General features: G+C 36.6%; 1 protein-coding gene across 13 annotated transcripts in view; it reads left to right on the top strand.

Moving 5' to 3' along the window:
• Window positions 1–19,925, top strand: part of Ndae1 (Na[+]-driven anion exchanger 1) — a 124,681-nt gene that overhangs the window by 45,194 nt on the left and 59,562 nt on the right. For 12 of the 13 annotated variants that reach the window (XR_013009044.1, XM_076424366.1, XM_076424360.1 and 9 more), the window contains 2 exons: window positions 4,157–4,288; window positions 16,595–16,660. Coding sequence is in view for 12 of the 13 variants with exons in the window: in XM_076424360.1 (XP_076280475.1) it covers window positions 4,157–4,288; window positions 16,595–16,660 (198 nt within the window). In the remaining variant the exon portion in view is untranslated. The remainder of the gene's footprint in view (window positions 1–4,156; window positions 4,289–16,594; window positions 16,661–19,925) is intronic. The other variant, XM_076424354.1, reaches the window with a different exon arrangement.

The raw sequence follows: 19,925 nt of genomic DNA, 5'->3' as shown, positions 1-19,925 counted from the left end.
ATATGTATCTTCTGCGGCAGTAAATATGCAGCCTCTTACACAATGTGTCCTATATTTATTGCACATTTACTGCCACATAAAGTACATATGTACAGTCTTTTTAAACAAGTATTTTTTATAGTGTTGTACGTGAGTCTACCGTACTCGCTTAATTATCTAATCGGATACGCGTCGCACCATCTTAGCAGTCTATGTAGACACGGTATACTCAGAACATTTTTTTCTTTTTTTTTGAGAGAAAATGAAAGCTACGAGAAAGAAGGTTTAGCTGGGGCTTTGTCGCGCAAACCTCAAAGAGTACGAGGATATTTCTGCGTTTTTTTTATTTTACATAATGGCGACGACGCGGCTACAGCGACATGGCAGAGGAGTGTCGTTCTCCGGCTAATCTCTTTGTGCTTGTGTGCATAACTTTCTCGTTTCTTATTCAATTTGCTTGAAACTTCGAGTGGACAGTCTGTTATGTACACTCTGAAGAAGTACATAAAATTTTCTGAATGAGCCTGAGTATTTCTTTCAAGACAATGTCCACAGTTTTAAACGAATGTAATGTAAGTAGATTGTGGATTTCTACGTACAATAAAAATTTGGCTACATTTTTTCAAGTACAGTAGAACCCCGATTAACCGGCTTGATCGGGAGACCAACAGCCCGGATAAATTAAGGCCCGATGGATGATCAAGATCCGGGGGAAATAATTAAAATGTACATAATATTTCAAAACAAATCTTGTTATTTTTGAGAATTTATTTGCCTTCATAATATAATCATATTTAAACGCATATTGGTTTATAATCGGGATCCGGTTAATCAAGGTCCTACTGTAAATGGGTAACACCCGCAGTCTATTAATGAGAAACGTGAAAGTTCTGTACTGGGAAGAGAAGTCGAAGGAACATTCTTTCTGACATAATTTCTGTTTTGTTAAACAGGACGAGCGTTTATGTTATCAACACATCCCTGAAAATTTCTAATTAAAATGACACCAAACACGATACAATTATGATTGAATACCCGAACCGATGATAGAGTACAATCTAAAGTCTAAAGCGAAGTACAATACTGGACAAAATAAAGTACGCACCTCGAATATTTTTACAATTACGTTTATAACTTTGTACTTTTTACAGATATAATAATTATGTATTTGCACAAAAAGAAGGTTTCTTAGTCTACGTTTAAATTTCTACAAAAATAATTTCCAAAACATTTAACATTTTCCAATAGACAGGTCCGTTACATTTATAAGAATATTTTCTTTGGACAAAATAAAGTACGTATGTGATAATAAGAGTCAAAATTAAGTTCTAATTGCGAACTAGTATTTTGTATGGCCGCCCTTTTGCTCGTATGACCTCTTGCAAACGCCGAGGAATGCTTTCGACGAGATTCCGGATGGGCTGTTCGTCGATGTTTCCCCACGCCTTTTCCAAAGCTTCGAATAACTTGAATTTATTCGTTACGTCACCCTTGTCAACCTTCTGGTCCAAAATGGACCACAGATTTTCAATTGGATTTAAATCCGGCGATTGTGCTGGTCAATCTAGCACTTTGATCCTCGAAGCACGAAAGAAAGCAGCAGTTTTATGCGCGGTATGTTTAAGATCGTTATCTTGTTGGAAGATGAAGTCATCTTCCAGACCAATCTTTAGCAGAGACTCCTCTAAACTCTCGTTGAGGATGTCAATGTATATTTGTCTGCTGTCATAATACCATCGATCTGGACGAGATTTCCCACACCCGACCACGCAAAACACCCCCACACCATAATACTGCCTCCTCCATGCTTGACAGTTGTTTGGACATTTTTATCCAGAAGCTTTTCGCCAGGCTTCAACCAAACCAGTGTTCGTTGTTTATGACCAAACAGGTCATACTTACTCTCATCACTCCAAATAACCTTTTTCCAGAAGTCCACTGGCTTATCGACGTATTTTTTTGCAAATTGGAGACGTTTCAATTTGTTAACTTTTCGAATTAAAGGGCGACGCTGTGCAAAACTGCTCCGCAGCCCAGCTTCCCGAAGTCTCCTGCGCACGGTTCGTTCAGAAATGTTGAATTGCACATTTTCCCTGATTACACGACTAGTAACAGTCGGATTTTTCTTCGTTTCCCGGATAATTCTACGATCCTCGACTGAATTTGTCTTCCTCTTCCGTCCGCGACCGATGTTATCGGCTACTGTGCCAAGCTCTACAAATTTTTTGTAGATCTTTTTGACCGCTGCTTCACTAACATTGTACTTTTCACCGCTTTTCCTATTGGAGAGCCCCTTTTGCCGGTCGTTAACTATTAATTTTCTAATTTGTTTCGTTTCCATGTTATTTGTAATCTAATGATACAATCTTGCTGCTAAGAGCACTGATGGCTAACTGAAACTTTATTAATACGTTTATTTGTAAACATTCTTTTATCTCCAACCGCAAGAAAAGGTATCCTACATGCCATTATTGCTGAAAGTAAATAACCACTCTAGTACGTACTTTATTTTGTCCGAGGAAAATATGACAACAGACGTAATCAACAGATGTTTTTGGAATTATTTCTCATTGAGTTTAAAAGTAGACTAAGAAACCTTCTTTTTGTGCAAATACATAATTATTATATCTGTAAAAACTACGAAGTTATAAACGTAATTATAAAAATATTCGAGGTGTGTACTTTATTTTGTCCAGTACTGTACATATAACATGATTAGTGCAAATCAGTAATAATTTAATCTACCACTGTAACTCGATAACTATTCTATTAACACACGTTTCGGTGATCGGTTCGGACAATGGGGGTCCTACCGAATCGTCGATTAAACAAATAAATGTGCTCTGAATCATGCTATATTTGAGCTTATATCAATCAGAAATATGTCGGTACTATTTCTTTGTCGATTCAGACAATACAGAATGCAGGTTTTACGAGAGAGAGAGAGAGAGAGAGAGAAATTGAAGCAACTTTTACGCCGTCTGGCCTAACCCCTTACAATTAGTGCTTGTGCGCGTGTAGGTCAATCGGATGGGAACACGGATCGGGCTTCAATGTTTGCTCACAGAAGGCAGACGGTCGGTCCGTACCGCGCCGGTGCTTCGAAAATCATTATTCCGTCGAAGTCGCGATGATTCTCGTCTCGGCCGAGCTGGTCCCGAGGTCACCTGTCCCGTCGCGATCTTGAAAACCGCCCAGCGAAGCGAATCGATTCCACCTGAGCGCCAGGTACATCGGAAAGTGATCTCAATGCAAGTCGGTTACCTTCGCTCGAACTCTCAAGAAACCCTTTAAAATCTACAGTGGTCGGCCATAGCGTTCTCACACCTTTTTTTTTATTTTTTTTCCCCTACTGACCAAGGAATGGTGAGCATTGCGACCCTGTTCTTGTCTTATGCATTCGCACACCCCCTGAAAAAGAACAACTTCTTTGAAACTGCATCAAACAACTCGAACTAATATCACAAAGAACTTGAAAAGGTTTCGTCCAATTTTGAAGAAGTTAGTCTTCTGTAACACTTTGAGAGTGCCACGTCTCTCAACATTGAAAGACTCATTGTCCAGGCTTGTAAATGAATTTCTACATTAATGTATCGCCTGTAGCAGATCTAGTTAGAACCTACAAAATGTTTGAAGGGTGAAAGAATATCGTCTGTATCATACATCTTTCCATTTCACTGACCTTAGACTGCGGACTTTATGGATTCTCGACGAAAATCAGTAGATGAAATGTAAGAACGTAAGATAGATTAAAAGGATTCTCGAATTATTAGAATTATTAGAGCGACAAAGAAATTTTGATTTCGCTGTTGTTTCTCCTGTTAAAATCCGCAGTCTGTTCATCTTCTTCTCATCAAAGCGTCAAAGGGTGTGCGAATATTGTTCACCACTGTCCACGTTTGTTACCGCATCTCGGTTGCCAATTCTCGCGACCGAGGTGTTAACGAGGTCCCATTTTGCCCTGTAATATCTACGAATAATTACGAAACGAGCACCGCAATCGCTCAACGTCCTGTTTGACGATCAAACACCGGAAAACGCCCGCCTAGAGTTCTAGATTAACGGCCGGAAAATCGTGGCTTACCGATCCGCCGTGAAAGGATTCCTATTATCGAGGATCGTAGGAACCGATGGAACTTGGAATCATTCACGCGAGCCCTCTTTCATCTGCTTCCAGGTCACAGGGCGCACACCGTGTACGTGGGCGTGCATTTGCCTGGCGAGAGGAGACACCGTCGTCATCACAAGCATCATCATTCCCAGCGACAGTCGTACAACGCCGATAAGGAGAATGTCGACGAGAGGCCCGGTAAGTTCTTCTCTGACTAACGGTCTTCAACATTTTGATCTGTCCTCTTTGTAGTCTTCGATGTTCTGATCAGTTTCCTTGGTAACCTTCATCATCTATCTTGGTACTTTACTTCTTCGTCCTCCATGTGATCACTTCTCCTTCGACTTTGCTCCTACGTCTTTTCATGTCTTCCTCTTTTCCCATTGATTTTCTTCAAAGTTCAGATTGTTTTTGCTTCGGCATTGATCCTCCATCTTCATTATAGTCTTCATCAATGTTCCTCGGATTTTCCTCATGCTCTGTTCCCTCGATTTTCTTTCTATTTTCTTCATTGACCTTTCTTCATCATTTTATAATCAGACATCCTCTTTCATTCATAGTTCTCTTCATGTCTTCCTCTTCTTTCCATTGATTTTCTTCAAAGTTTAGATTGTTGTTGCGTGTGTGCTTTGTTCCTCCATCTTCGTTATAGCCATCTGTCTTCTTTGCAGTCTTGATCACTGTTCCTCGGATTTTCCCTTCTTTCTCATCTTCATGGTCTCGATGACTTCTTTTACTACAGTGCATCGGTCTCCTTCACAATTTTAAGGAGACTTCACCTTATTTCATTCAGATTTTATACGTTTTCCTTTTCTGTTTCTTGACATACTTCAAAGTTTCAATTAGTTTTGCTTGTATTTTGTTCTTCAATCTTCGTCATCCAATCTAGAAGTAATTTCTCTCCATTCCAGTTATTGATTTTCTTTACAGCCCGATTTTTCGTCCTCTTTTGTACTTCCACGTTCTTCATATCCTTGATAATATTTTACCTTAGCTCGATTTTCCTTGTAGACCTCGTGATATGTCTTCCTCATTCATTATTCTTTCGATTTTCTCTCATACTAGACTTCTCTTGATGGTCCCCACGATTTTTTCTCTTGCTTCGTTCGATCTTCCATACCGCTTCGCGATGACATTCCCTTTAGCCCCCCCCCCTTGGTCCTCCCCCATCATCTAGCAACCCTCCATTCTTTAGGATCCCTTATCGAACTCAGCCCTCCACTTCTTGCTTCGAAAGGGTCGCATTTTGCACCCAGCTGAAGTCCTGCTTCTACGGTCTTTCCTGGAAACACGAATTTGTAACGCTGACTTTTATGTGGCTTATATTCGACATTACCAGTCTGCGCATCCTTATGCAAAATAAATAAAGTTTTTCTAAGTTGTGAGAAATAGAAATGAAATAAAAATGTATTTCCTCTTTAACAGTATTAATAAGCATAACAATATTTTCAAGTTCTTCCGAAGTCTTCAAAATAATGAATTTGATCTATTCATTTTTGCCATGAATGCATAAAATTATATTTGTTTCAACCTTATAAAAATTAGAGAAAATTCTCATTCGTTAATTGGAGGATTGTCGCAGCAAATGCATAAAGATCCGCAGTGGTACTGTTTTATTATTACAAGTACATAAGGCGATCACATTCTACAGGGTGTCTCAAAATTCCTTCGACTTCCGGAAATGGGAGGTTCCTGAGATAATTTGAAACGACAAAACACGCGTTTTTCGTTAATAACTCCTGAACAAAGCCTCGGACGCCATTTTTGCAAAGAAACATGTTGCTTCAAATGATCTCAAGAACCTCCCACTTCCGAATGTTGAAGGAATTTTGAGACACCCTGTGTTATACAGGGTGAGCCCGAAGGAACAGAACACCTAAATATCTCCGTTACTTTTCGTTGTACAAAAAAACTTCTCTGGACAAAGTTACACTGTTTGAAGGGCCACATGTAACGGTGTAAAGGAAAAAATGTTCAAGGTCATCTTTTTATGAGATTTCAAGGTCATCGATGTTTGTTTAAATGGAATGAGGAATTTTTTAATACATCAATCGATGCAACTGGATATTCGTTATAAAAAAGTACTAACCTATGTATGTCGAAAAGTTAGTAGTTCAGGAGATATTCCAATTTAAATAACTCTAAAACACCATTACTGTCGTACTAAGACGTTAGCGTTTACTTGTTAGTGTAAATTAAAGAGTTGAAATTGAAATTGAAAACTTGACGTTGAAAATGAATTTGAAGATTTGAAATTAACGAATTGAAATTGAAAAATTGAAGTTGAAATGGAAGAGTAGAAATTGCAGTTGAAATAGGAGAGTTAAAATTGAAGTTGAAATTAAAGTTGAAATGGAAAAATTGAAATTGAAAATGAAGTTGAAGAGTTGATATTGAAGTTGAAATTGAAAAGTTGACGTTGAAAATGAAATTGAAGATTTGAAATTAACGAATTGAAATTGAAAAATTGAAGTTGAAATGGAAGAGTAGAAATTGCAGTTGAAATAGGAGAGTTAAAATTGAAGTTGAAATTAAAGTTGAAATGGAAAAATTGAAATTGAAAATGAAGTTGAAGAGTTGATATAGAAGTTGAAATCGAAAAATTGACGTTGAAATTGAAAAATTAACGTTGAAATTGAAAAATTCAAATTGAAGAATCGAAATTGACGAGTTGAAAGGGAAATTGGAGTTGAAGGGTTGATGTTGAAATGGACGTTGAAGGGTTCATTTTGAAATTGAAGTTGATATTAACGAAATAAAATTGAAAAATTGAAAACTTGACGTTGAAAATGAAATTGAAGATTTGAAATTAACGAATTGAAATTGAAAAATTGAAATTGAAGAGTTGAAATTGACGAGTTGAAAGGGAAATTGGAGTTGAAGGGTTGATGTTGAAATGGACGTTGAAGGGTTCATTTTGAAATTGAAGTTGATATTAACGAAATAAAATTGAAAAATTGAAGTTGAAATGGCAGAGTAGAAATGGAAGTTGAATTGGAAGAGTTGAAATTGAAGTTGAAATGGAAGAGTTGAAATTGAAGTTGAAATTAAAGTTGAAATTGAAAAATTGAAGTTGAAATAAAGTTGAGGAGTTGATATTGAAATTGAAGTTGATGTTAGCGTTTACTTACTTGTGTAACGTCTTAGTACGACAGTAATGGTGTTTTAGAGTTATTTAAATTGAAATATCTCGTGAACTACTAACTTTTCGACATGCATAGGTTAGTACTTTTTTATAACGAATGTCTACTTGCATCGATTGATGTATTAAAAAATACCTCATTCCATGTAAAAAAACACCGATGACCTTGAAATCTCATTAATTTAGATGACCTTGAAAATTTTTTCCCTTACACCGTTACACGTGGCCCTTCAAACAGTGTAACTTTGTCCTAATATCTAAAATATCCTGTATATCTAAAATATCCAGCAGAAGCTAAATGATCGAAAAAGAAATTCTCAAATCTTGACAACTACCTATGATAAGAATGTCTACCACAAAATTAGTTACCGAATCAGCTATTTCAGCCATTAACTTATGAACCACAGCTTTCAATTTATTACTGAATAGAATAACTGAATATTACAGCGAAATCCGAATATACCGAAAGGTCGTCCAATAAAAATTTCAAGCGGCACCTTCGGGGAGATGATTGGTGAATTATTACCGTAGGAATTCGAAACGCGAGGTTCGAGGAATTCCGGAGATAACTTCTATATTTCTGGCGTAAGAGCTATCATAAATTTTTTCGAACGATCGATTCTATGTAGATCAGACACGCGAAAGTTCGTCCATTCGGGGAACGCAGCATTTCTGAACGACGACGCGACGTTCACCGCGAATCGATTGCCATCCACGAATAGACAGGGGAGATTGTGAACATCTTTAGTAGGTCACGAGTTTTCGAGGTTTCGAATAGAAGTTAATCGGCGTCGCGACGTCGTCGCTCGGAGACGCTTTGTGCTTCAAGGGGACATACACTGTGGCAAAGTGTCTTCTAATCCGAGCTGCGAGGCGAAAGAACACAGATTCGAAACGTGATAAAAATGTTGAATCTTCCATTCGCTATAAAATAATGGGTAACGTGATCCCGTGATGTCGCTAAAGGATTGCAAGTACCGTAACAACTAATTTAATTGAAAAGTATCCGAAGGAAAAATTCTTTTCTGTCGAAAAATCTGGTTCAGGAAAAATGCTAGAAGCTTGGTTCCATTTGCTATCGAATAATGAGTAACATTATCCTCGGACAGCTCTAAAGGATTACAAATTGACGAGCTCAGATAACCCATTCAATGAAGAACTATCTGAAAGAAAAATTCTTTTCTGTCGAAAAACGTCTCTGCTTCAGCAACGTACAGTGTTCGAAAGATTTCATTCTTCTTTTCGCTATCAAATAATGAGTAACATGATCCTCTGGCGGTGCCAAGGGATTGCAGAGCTATTAACAAGCTCGAATGACCCATTTAATTAAGAAGTGTCCTAAAGGAAAATTCTCCTTAATCAAAAAATATCTCCGCCTCAGCAGAAGTACCGGGGAGGGTCAAATGAACTGATCTTAAGCCGACAGAGCAATTTTTTGTTCGTCCGCCCCTGGCAGTACTTCAACCCTATTCATTTCTGATTGGAGACATAATCTAGAGCCTGAGGTGCTCCCCAAAGTGCTATTCAAGCCAGGATGACGCTAAATACCGTGATGGGAATACAGGTTCTTCCGATGGGTTCAGATATAATCGAAATACCCAAGAGAAAAATTCTTTGCTGTCAAAAAAATCTTTGTTTCAGCAGTCTGACTGTATCAATCTTTACCACAGCCATTTACTGTTGGAAGCATAATCTATATGTAGAGCCTGAGGGCTACTGTGTAAACCGCTATTCAATCTGAAACGAGGTTGAATTTCACAATGGGATAGCACAGTTCCTTCTGATAAATCCAGAAAATGAACTGAGACATTCTTAAAACAACCTTTCTACTGGAAACATAAACTGACATCCGGAGAGCTTCGGAAATTGCTATTCAAGCCAGAAAAATTCCCTGCCCAGAAAATCTGTGCGCAGGGCCCGCTCTAGGGGGGAGGGCATTTGCCCGGGGCGCCAAAATTTAGGGACGCCATTTTGGCTGTAAGTGTGAGAAAAATATTGATGTGTTAAATACCCAGTTAATAGAAAATTTCACATATCGATTTTTTCGTTCGCTAAAAATTTACAGTGCGTAGCATATTTATATTGTTTATGTCAGAAAGCTAAAAATATTTACACTATTATTGAAAAATTAACGCAGAATTTGTAAAGGACGCTGCTTGAACACTTTTGAACATGCATATACTTCTCTGAACAGAATAGCATTAGCACGCGAGCAGAGCGCTGCTTCAACTTGTGTTTGAAATTTGAACATGCATAGACTTGCATATTTCGTTTTTTAAATTTAAAAAATGTATTATAATAAAAAAGTTAGCAGAACTGAAAGCAAGAAAAAAATGTTTTTTGTGATTTCAACGTAGTTGATGTTACCTTCTTTTATTTTCAAAATAATAGAATTTTAATTGTTTGTGCAATAATACACATTTTTTACAAAAATGTAAAAAATTATATGGTTAACAATTTGTGTTATGTCATGTTGTGTTATGTTATATGTTCCTTTCTAAATAAATATGCTTTTATTAAAATTTAAATAAACTGATTTGATTTTTATTTACAATAAAAAATATGTACCGTTATTTAAAAAAAATATATATTCTTACGGGGCGGCAATTTGTCTTTTTGTCCAGGGCGACGTAACCGCTAGAGCGGGCCCTGCTCTGCGTCGCACAGTGGTCCCAAATCGCGAGAAACCGGCCAAAACCTCTAAACGTACTTGAATGCACCCAAAAAATCGTACTCGGGGGTTTTCGAATTCCAAAAAACAAAATGGCGGATCCAATATGGCGGACATATACATTAAAAAGTGGTTAGGTCTGCTTGGAAAATGATCTTTTTGGGGTCTTTATGGTCACTGATTACGAATATGAACTCGAAAATTTGAAAAACAAAATGGCCGATTAAAATTTAGACAATAATTCGCGTTAAATGTGTTTTGAGAGGTTGATAGGTAAAAATGTATAAATGACAAACAAAATTGCACTTTGTATATCAAGAATTAGTATAATTGTAAATTTTGTACCTAAGATTTAATCATCCGAATCGTTTTTCATTACTAAAAGTTGTGAAATCGCATTTAATTTTAAAATCTATGGAAGTGAAACAAAGTTTACCCTCGTATGAGCAAACAGGAGACTATTGGAGGTTGGTTTTTATAAATTTTGAAAGATAAATGTATCAGTAACACGTCAGAAAAGGAATTTTGGTGGGACAACGTGGGACTTTTAACTTATGTCTACGTTTCTACAATACGCGCATCAAGTTTTACCTTCTACGTCCTCCAAAGAATATTGCCATCGTGTAACGTAATGACTAACAATTTTTGAGATACAAAAACAGCTGAACATTCTACTTACTTCCAGGAACAGCATCCATTTCGCAGAATTGAAGTTGATGCACTTTTTGAAAGTTAAGCACTTTAGAAGGGAGCGTTCAGTTTCCTACTAATGCGCGCAACAAATGCTCATCAAACGAAGGCTAACTTTGAGCTGACTGCAGAACCGTGCCATAAACTTTTTACCTTTTTCCTTGGTGGCACATTCAGTGGTCATAACATCACTTTACCCAACCCTAGAATTACAAACTCCTAGGAGGAAGTTCATTTTTGAGGTTTTTGGCCGTGTTTTCGGGATTTGGAACCACTGTGGCGTCGGTTCCCTAGCCGGACGAACAACTTTTCTGATGATCTATCGAGGCGCCGAATTCAGCAAAGGCAATGCAGCCAGGACTATCTGACAGCTTCGGATAATCCACTTATTGTTAGCTAAAAAGCGGAAAGAAGAATTCTTTTCACTGGTGCACTCCAGCCAAATGAACCGAATCTAAGCCAACAGCAATTTTTCTGATCGTCCGGGCCCTCGGTGGAGCTTTCACCCTCCCTAGCGGCCATTGTGGGAACAGTGTAGAGTGTAGGCTGTACAGGCTGAGGAACTGGGTTGCTATCCGTCCCGAAACGACGGCGAACCTCGTAAAAGGGGGAAACGAGATACGTACTCCCCAACGACGATGGACGGGAGAGATTGTGACGCTCGCGATGAAAACGACTGTGTCTCTCGTTTCCCTTGTCGTTCCCATTAGCGCGTTCGACGAAGGGGGTATACGGGTATACCCATCGGCTGCGAGTATTGCACATCGCGCGTCGCACGTTGCACAGTGTGTTGCACTTTGCGGCTGTATCGAGCGATGCGTGGCACCGAGCCAACCACTTGTCAGGACTTTCCCGGTTGTTCACCCTACTTCTGGCACACCGGGTACAAGTTGGTGACCGATATCGAGTCTCGTCGAGGGTCTCCCTTTCCCCCTCTCTACCGCGGATCCCTCGACCCTTGAACCTTAGCATTTTTAAACCCACTCAGGGTACTGCGCTGCGCGAGGATTCCACTCTCACAGAACGTTGCCACTCTCTTTCTTTCTACAAATCTCTGTCTCAGTTACCTTCCTAATACTTGAATCCTTCATGCTTTATATCGTGCCTTCATCATTCTCGGATAAACGATAACGATCAATCATAATGATTCTATCAGAAGGCACCCTCGTCTTCTCTTCTCTGCGGTCAGACCCTCAAGAATAACATCTTTACTCTTTCGCTCTTTGCTCTGTATAATATCGAGTTGCGCATTTTTATGCAAAATAAAAAGATTTATATCAATTTGACACAGTTTTCGCGAATTAAGGTGTACTGTTCTGTTCTTTGTCGGTAAATTAGCCCGAAACTTTGTGACCTTTAATTTTTTATTGCGAAACACATATGCTTAGCATTGTTGATGGAAAATAATGATGTCAAAACTGCAAGTCGAATTTGTAACGAAAGAGTCCCTGTGTGTCAATATGACACATGTGCTCTTACGTACTGTCGCGGAGTTTTTCAATGACCATTATTTCAATGACAAATTTATGCGGCATTCGAGAATTGAAGGAAAATCTTTTTTTTCTAAATTAGAAGAAAACGTATTACTCATATAGTATGGAAATTTACACGGTACGCGATCGAAACTGCCACAAAGAAGTAAAGCATGGTCAACGCGTAGTGCTACAATTAGGTGAAGGTTTGGGTGGACGCAATATTATGTGTGACAATTTTTTTACTTCACACGAATTAGCAACTATATTACAAAAACAAAAGATGACGGTTGTAGGATTCCATACGAAAAAATAGAAAAGAAATTCCACAAATTTTACTCGATATGAAGAAGAAGCCACCTCATCATTCGGAATTTGTTTTTGATCACATACTAAAAGGTACAATGGCATCTTATGTGACAAAAAGAATACGATTTGTTATTCTACTTAGTACATACCATACGTCAAAGCAAATAAGTAGTGAAGTAGATAAAATACCTGAAATAATAAAATATTATAACGCTACAAAAGGAGGCGTCGCGTCGATGTCCTCGATGATATGGAGATGGTGGGCACGTATAGATGTAAGCGCAAAACAAATAGATGTTAGATATATCAGCATGCAATGCGTTTATAATATTTACTTCACTCAATGCAACGTGGAATAAAAATAAAAGATATCGTCGACGCCTTTTTTTTTATTGAAATTGGACATTCTTTGGTGCATTCCTATATTACGTTACGCACACATCTACCGCGAGGATCTAATGCGACTGCACTTGTTGCACAAATACAGGGTATACCACCAGTGATTTTACCGTCTTGTAGTAATCGTATAATGCATACTCCTCCAACAAAAAAACGAGCCCGATGTCACATGCGTAAGAAAAAACCGAATGCTAATGTACATAGTGCCCTGTGATTTGTGTAAACAAGCAGTATGTCTCACACATCGCTTTATGTTATGCGAAAATTGTGCAGAAACTAAGATGCAGATGTTGACGCATCCATTTGAATACAAAAACATCGGGAAATAACTTTTTATCTTGTTATTTCGTCGATATTTTACCGCTGTGTCAATTTGACACCGAGGGACAAATTCAGTTCGCGAAATGAAGGACGGATGAGGGTTAAAAAAGAAATAAATGTCTATCTGGCTCCTATATCTTGCGATTAACGTAGACAATTTTTATTTTGCATAAAATTTAGCAGTCAGGTACATATGTAGGTTCAGTACGAATTCGCACCAGATGATCTCCGACGATTCACAATGGTTCCGCACTAGAAAATAACATCTCCGGTAGGCGAATGACTGTCGACCGATCAATTCCACATCATTGGACCGAGAACGGCGGAAACACCTCAAGCAATGCGAAAACCACCGAGTCGATCTCTCGAAACCGATCCGTTCGACTTCGCGAACGAACTTCGAAGCTTCCCAGCCTCCGTGTTCAGCTTCGCCGGGGGATGAACGATCGATCTCGTGTGCGTGTTTACCGCGTTCATTCGGTGTCTGTCAACGGTGACCGAAAGCTTGTGCACGTCCGATGCACCGGATGCATTCTATTCCAAGCTTGTCTCCGTCCACGAGCCGTCTCGGGATCGATACTTTTCACTTTGAAGCCGCCACGACTTGCCAGATGTTCGAGAACTTTGCCTTGTTAACCCCGATCGGCTGGTTTGGGGTATACTTTCCGCAGATTGTAACCTTCGCATAGTGAGCAGAGAACATTTTCCTCGTAATTGATGCTGCAGTTTCGAATTGAATTGAAGTTTGATGGTTTAAGTAGCAGAGACTCGAGCGGAACTGTTTATTTTAGCTGTTCATGATTTTATTATGATAACGTTGGGATGGAAGATTTTATTGGGTTGCCATCTATAAAATCGCGAACCCAGGACATTTTCGTCTAAAACCCGGTCACTTTTAACATTACAACTACCGGATGAGTCAAAATTATAATATTTCGTTTCGAAATATTGAAATTATAAATATGTTTTTTTGAGAACAAAACTGGTACGAGATCTAAATAAATGCAATTTTGTCATTATTATAAGGCAATGTATGCCAATTGCGTTTAGTGCTCGGTAGTTCTGGTGTTAACTACTTTTTAATTTAGATATGACATCATAAAGAAAAGTTTCGGATGGAAAATTCGAGCAAAGAGTATAATATAACATATATTTATATTACGATAATTACATTGTCCAACAAATTTCAACTTTTTTTATGTTTCTTAATTACTGTTGGGCGGTTCTTCTAGAGTTTTTTGCGCTGATTCCGAATCTGTCCTTAATTTTTCTCCTAGACGCACAGCTTTTGAGAAACATGGCTTTGAAAAAAATCATATTTTTCAACTGTAAACAAATATTGTGATGTTATTATAAAAGATATTGAATTGTTCTTTACAGCAAAAGATTCTGTAGACTTTCCCGAATACAGTCATATCCAATATTAATACATTATGATTGTTTGAATATGTTTAAACAATGATTAAAGACGGAGAGACACCAGTTTTGTACCAATTTTTGAGGATATTTTTCAATTTATATCAAAAATTAAGGGTCCAGCAGAAAAACGAACTATACCACTCGATAGAGCAGATTTTTATCTTAAGAAGCCACCCTGTCAAGGTTTCGTGATATTTTCGTATACATGAGTCCACCGTTGAGAAAATTATAAATGTATTTCTATCCGTAATAATCGTCGACGTTTTTTTGGAATCAAAAAGCAAAATATCTTTTCTAGTGGTGAGCGCCACTGGTGACAACTCATGTCGGGCGAAGATATTTTGCTTTCTGGTTCGAAAAAAACGTCGACGTTCCAAACTTGAAAGGGTGGTTCCTCAAGATAAAAGTCTGCTCTATCGCGTGGTATAGTTCGATTTTCCGCTGGACCCTTAATTTTTGAGATAAATTGAAAAATATCCTCAAAAATTGATGCAAAAGTGGTGTCTCTCCGTCTTTAATCATTGTTTAAACATGTTTAAACAATTATAATGTATAGGGTTAAAGTACGAATGATGTGTGTGTATTATATGTATGTACATGTGTGTATTAACAAATAACCCTATGTATAGTTAAATTTATAAAATAGAGAATCGGAACAGAAGAATTCTAAAATTGTAATTGCCAACGAATTGTAAAAAGAAGATCAGATCAAAACGAGCTTTCACGAGAAACACGTTTGTCAACGAATGGTTATCTGTGTGTCATGTTTTACAAATAAATACGGCTTATTCCTTACAAATATCAGAAGTGGGATTGCCATCGTGTTCGACAACGTGTATTTATGGTGACGTGTCGCGATCGGAAATTTTGAAATATATCGGTTTATGTAGTGCATTCGGTTTATGTTACGGTCTCTTGTGCGGTGATTTGATTTAAGTTGTGATATAATTATCTTGCAAATATGGTTATGGTGTCTGAGCTTAAAAAAATTCTAAAAGAAAATGGCTTGTCTACTACGGGGACGAAAAACGAATTGATCAAAACGAGCTTTCGCGAGAAACACGTCTGTCAACGAATGGTTATCCGTGTGTCATGTTTTACAAATAAATATGGCTTATTCCTTACAAATGTATTAATATTGGATATCACTGTATTCGGGAAAGACTACAGAATCTTTCGCTGCAAAGAACAATTCGATATCTTTTATAATAACATCACAATATTTGCTTACAGTTGAAAAATATGATTTTTATTCAAAGCCATGTTTCTCAAAAGCTGTGCGTCTAGGAGAAAAATTAAGGACAGATTCGGAATTAGCGCAAAAAACTCTATACGAACCACCTAATAGTAATTGTGGAACAAATTTGGTGTTGGAGAGTGTTATCAGTAGATATAGAAATCACTTTTGAATGAATTATAATGCAAATTTCATCATGATGTCTCTTATGGTTCAAGAGCTATATGGTAAAATGTCACCAAATTTCTCGATCGAGCCCAGTGTGTGCGGCCGTCCGAGGTTGTATGTATAGACGTACACTCTTAGTATGATGATGGAAATGAACGTTCACGAAAAAATGTTACGTATTACTTCTACCTATCAGTCCCGATAGTTCTGCCATGCTTTCATAAAATTGAGATTCCATATTTGAAGGTACAAGCAACAAATATAAACTAATTATCAAATTATTCTACTCTTCCCTAACTGAGAAATTATCATCCCTTACACTATCGTATTATATTAGTGTAAAAAGGCCTAATGGATTTGATAAATGGAAAATGATGAATAAGGAAAAAAATGTTTTAACATTTAGACAATCGAATCGAGACATTGTCTTTAGACAATGTTTATAGAAGTTCAATCTATGTCAGAAAAGTACAATCAGATCAGTTTCCCCAGAGTTTCTGGTTGGAAATCCAGGTGTTAGACCCTGGTATCATTGTTTTAGGGTTGAATCGAAGTGAGAACACACCATCCCAGAGTGATCTAGCTAATTTGAAGGGGTCTGACGAACTCAGAGAGTTGAGCTCGATGTAACTAGCAAACATTATCGCCGACGTGTCTTGTCTCCTTGACGTTTCAGGACAATTGCTGATGACTCGAAGGAGTCGACTATCTAGCATCTGCGAGCCCGACGGCGAGATGATATGTAAGCTTCTAATACTGTGTATATAACCAGATTACTGCATTTACGTACACTTTCACCTAGAGACCATTCGTACTTCCAAATTGGCACGTTCTTAATTGGGCCTCGATTAACTAGACTAACAGGAGATGAAAGGTACACTCAACATTTGCACGTTTGTCTTTACCTTTGACTTCTTCCAGGCTTCTTATTTATTTAGTTGGAAATATATCCGCGGATTTTTCCAACTAATCATGGGACCGTTAATAATGTGAATTGAATTATAATTAAGCTTGACAATTGCTTGAAATTGTTATTTACAGTAAAGTCGCGATATTTTTCCAACGGCCTGTGTTCTGCACGGAAAAATATCGTGTAGAGACATATTTTTTAATGATTGCATCCACCGCGCCGAGAGTACAACCGAAGCCGAACGTAGAAAAGGACAGCATGTAAATACGGATCGCACGGCACAACAAGCGTATCGGTGTGAACCACTACTAATCGAATTACAAAACTTCTTTATTTTCCATTTTTTAAAATGACACCAAACACGATATAATTTCAACTGTATTTAGTGGTTCAATCGACGATGAAAGTTTCGAACGCAACGAAAAACAGCGCACAATGGTCCGAGAACGCGATTTTACTGGCCAAAAGTCAAAATGTTATTGGATCTTTATAAAAGTTGATAGTTTTTGAGGTCACTGATAACGAATCTGACATCAAAAATGAAAAATTCAAAATGGTGGATTCAATACTATGCACATATAGTCTGGAAATTCGTTTTTCGTGGTCAAAATTAAAGAGACACACATATCGACATTATTCAACGCATTAAATTTGTATATAATTATATTTCCGATGTTAATTCTGAATTATTCAAATATTTCAACATGGCTAATTCGAAGTCCTCTTCATCTAAATCTTTTGCATCATCAATTGACCTTCATTTACGTTTCGATCAAAGATTAAATGTTGTTCTAACCATTTATCGTAATTCGCTTTAAAGCGCTTTAGTGACCGATGACAATTTTTCCATTTCTGGGATAAATTATTGCAAAAAGACGTACTTTTTGTTTAATGGGCTTTCTAGTTTCGTCACAAGCCACTTCGTTGATTTTATCAAAAATAACATCAGACACAGCAATTATTTTCCTGCTCGGATCACCTTCATTATACCATGCATTAAAAAGATCCTCATTTTTAAAGTTATATTTGTCTACAAATATAAAAATAATTAACATTTTTATGTCAAGACAGTATGATGGGAAGGTTAAAGTGGAACATACTTTCCCACATTGTAATTCAAAATTATTTTCAACTCTTAAACTAAATTACACGCTATATAAATGAATTAAAAATATGTACAATGTATGTATTTACATACATAAATATGTTCAACTATAATTATATAACTAATTATAATACACAATTTAACACACATAAAACTTAGCAAAATCATTCAGTACAGATGTTTCCACGAGAATATTCGATTGAAGACTAACGCGATCAAAAATAAGTATGCTCGACGAGAACCAATTATTTCTGTGAATCTGATCAATGTAATACAATGTAACAGTTGATACAAAGAAATACTAACAAGCAGATACGATTCGCACAGTCTAAACATCAGAGTCCAAGTCAACTATGCTATCCGGACGCCAAAATACCGCGGGATATTACTTCTTAATTGACGTTCACAATTTACTCGGAATAGTAAGATTCACTCAAATAATATACATATTTATAAGTAGTAACTTCATTTAGTTTATAAAAGATAATATATATAAAGATAATATAGATAAAGATAATATATATTATAATAAAGATAAAGATAATATATATTCAATCCTTTCTACCTATTACAAAAAATAATACAAATTATCTGCTTTTTAATAAAATTATGATATACATATATCACATATAATTATCACGCAAGAAGTACACAAGACATTATAAACCTATATTTCTACTATATGAAACAATGTTAACACAGGCAAGGAGGTATTTTTAAGATAAATTTTAACATAAAAAATTAACATAAAATACAATATGAAATAATTAAACATGAACATGTAAAACATAAAATTTTGTTTTCACAGAACCTTATTCGAACGTTTACTTGATTTTTCGCTTACAGTAGTTAATTTCCAGTACTTTGGGATTATCCCGTCGACCTCTCGCGCCATGATGAAAAGCAAGTTCCAAAATAAATAATATAATAATTATTATTATATAATATTATATTATTATTATTATATAATATTATATTATTATAATAATATAATAATATATTATTATAATAATATAATAATATATTATTATAATAATATAATAATAATATAATAATAATATAATAATAATTTCGTGTTTGTGGCGAAAATGGTCGACGGGATAATCCCAAAGTACCTAATTTCCTATTTCTCTTTTTAACAGTTTTCTTTGTGAACATTTACAGCTGTGTTATTATTAGTAACTTTGCAGTAATTGTTTAGAATAATATTGACAATAATAATATGGAATAATATTTTTTAATATTCTTAAACCCTATCAGCTGCATATTTTTCAATCAATACACAAAAAATAACACAACTAGAACTTTTTTTTATTTAAGCTTACCCAGACCCCTAAATGTAGTCTATACAGCTGGACGTAATTTACATTATGTTACAAAGTACAGTTTGAATGAAATTATTGTTTAGCATATTAATTGTAATATTTTTTATTCTTGCAAACCGTGAGACACAGCTCGACGTTCCAACTACTCCGAATGAATGTCATCTGTAACGTGACAAAAGTAAAAATTAATAAACTGTTGATACATGTAATACATAAATTCATATAATTGTGTACACTTTTAAGTTAGAGTCGATCAAAATGTACATTATATCGTGTTGATTTTTTTCTTTTAAATAAATATAAATAACATGTTCTTCTTTAATCATAAGAGTCCGATTTTCATTAACACTCACCAATTTGGCTGCTTGGCATAGTTCTTCAAAAGTTTTGAAGAAAAAACGTTTTGTGTGTTCTGCAGCAGTTTTTTCATTTTCAATTAATGCATTCTGGATGGCTACAGCTTCTCGTCTGGTCTTCTTCTCAGATGGGGAATAATGGGGATTCCCTGTGATTTCTTCGTTTGCTTAAATACGGGGCAAACTCTGGAAAGATGTAGGGTACTGCACCACTCTTTATTCGAGGCTTGCCCAGAGGAGCTGTTATTATTTTTCCAGTCTTCCAGTCCACTGCCGTTGTAGTATACTCAATGTCTGATTCCGCAAAGTGT

This window comes from Lasioglossum baleicum, chromosome 5 (assembly GCF_051020765.1).
Source record: "Lasioglossum baleicum chromosome 5, iyLasBale1, whole genome shotgun sequence".
Taxonomy (NCBI): domain Eukaryota; kingdom Metazoa; phylum Arthropoda; class Insecta; order Hymenoptera; family Halictidae; genus Lasioglossum; species Lasioglossum baleicum.
Note: the sequence above shows the minus strand (reverse complement) of the source record. Positions and strands in the feature narration are given on the sequence as shown.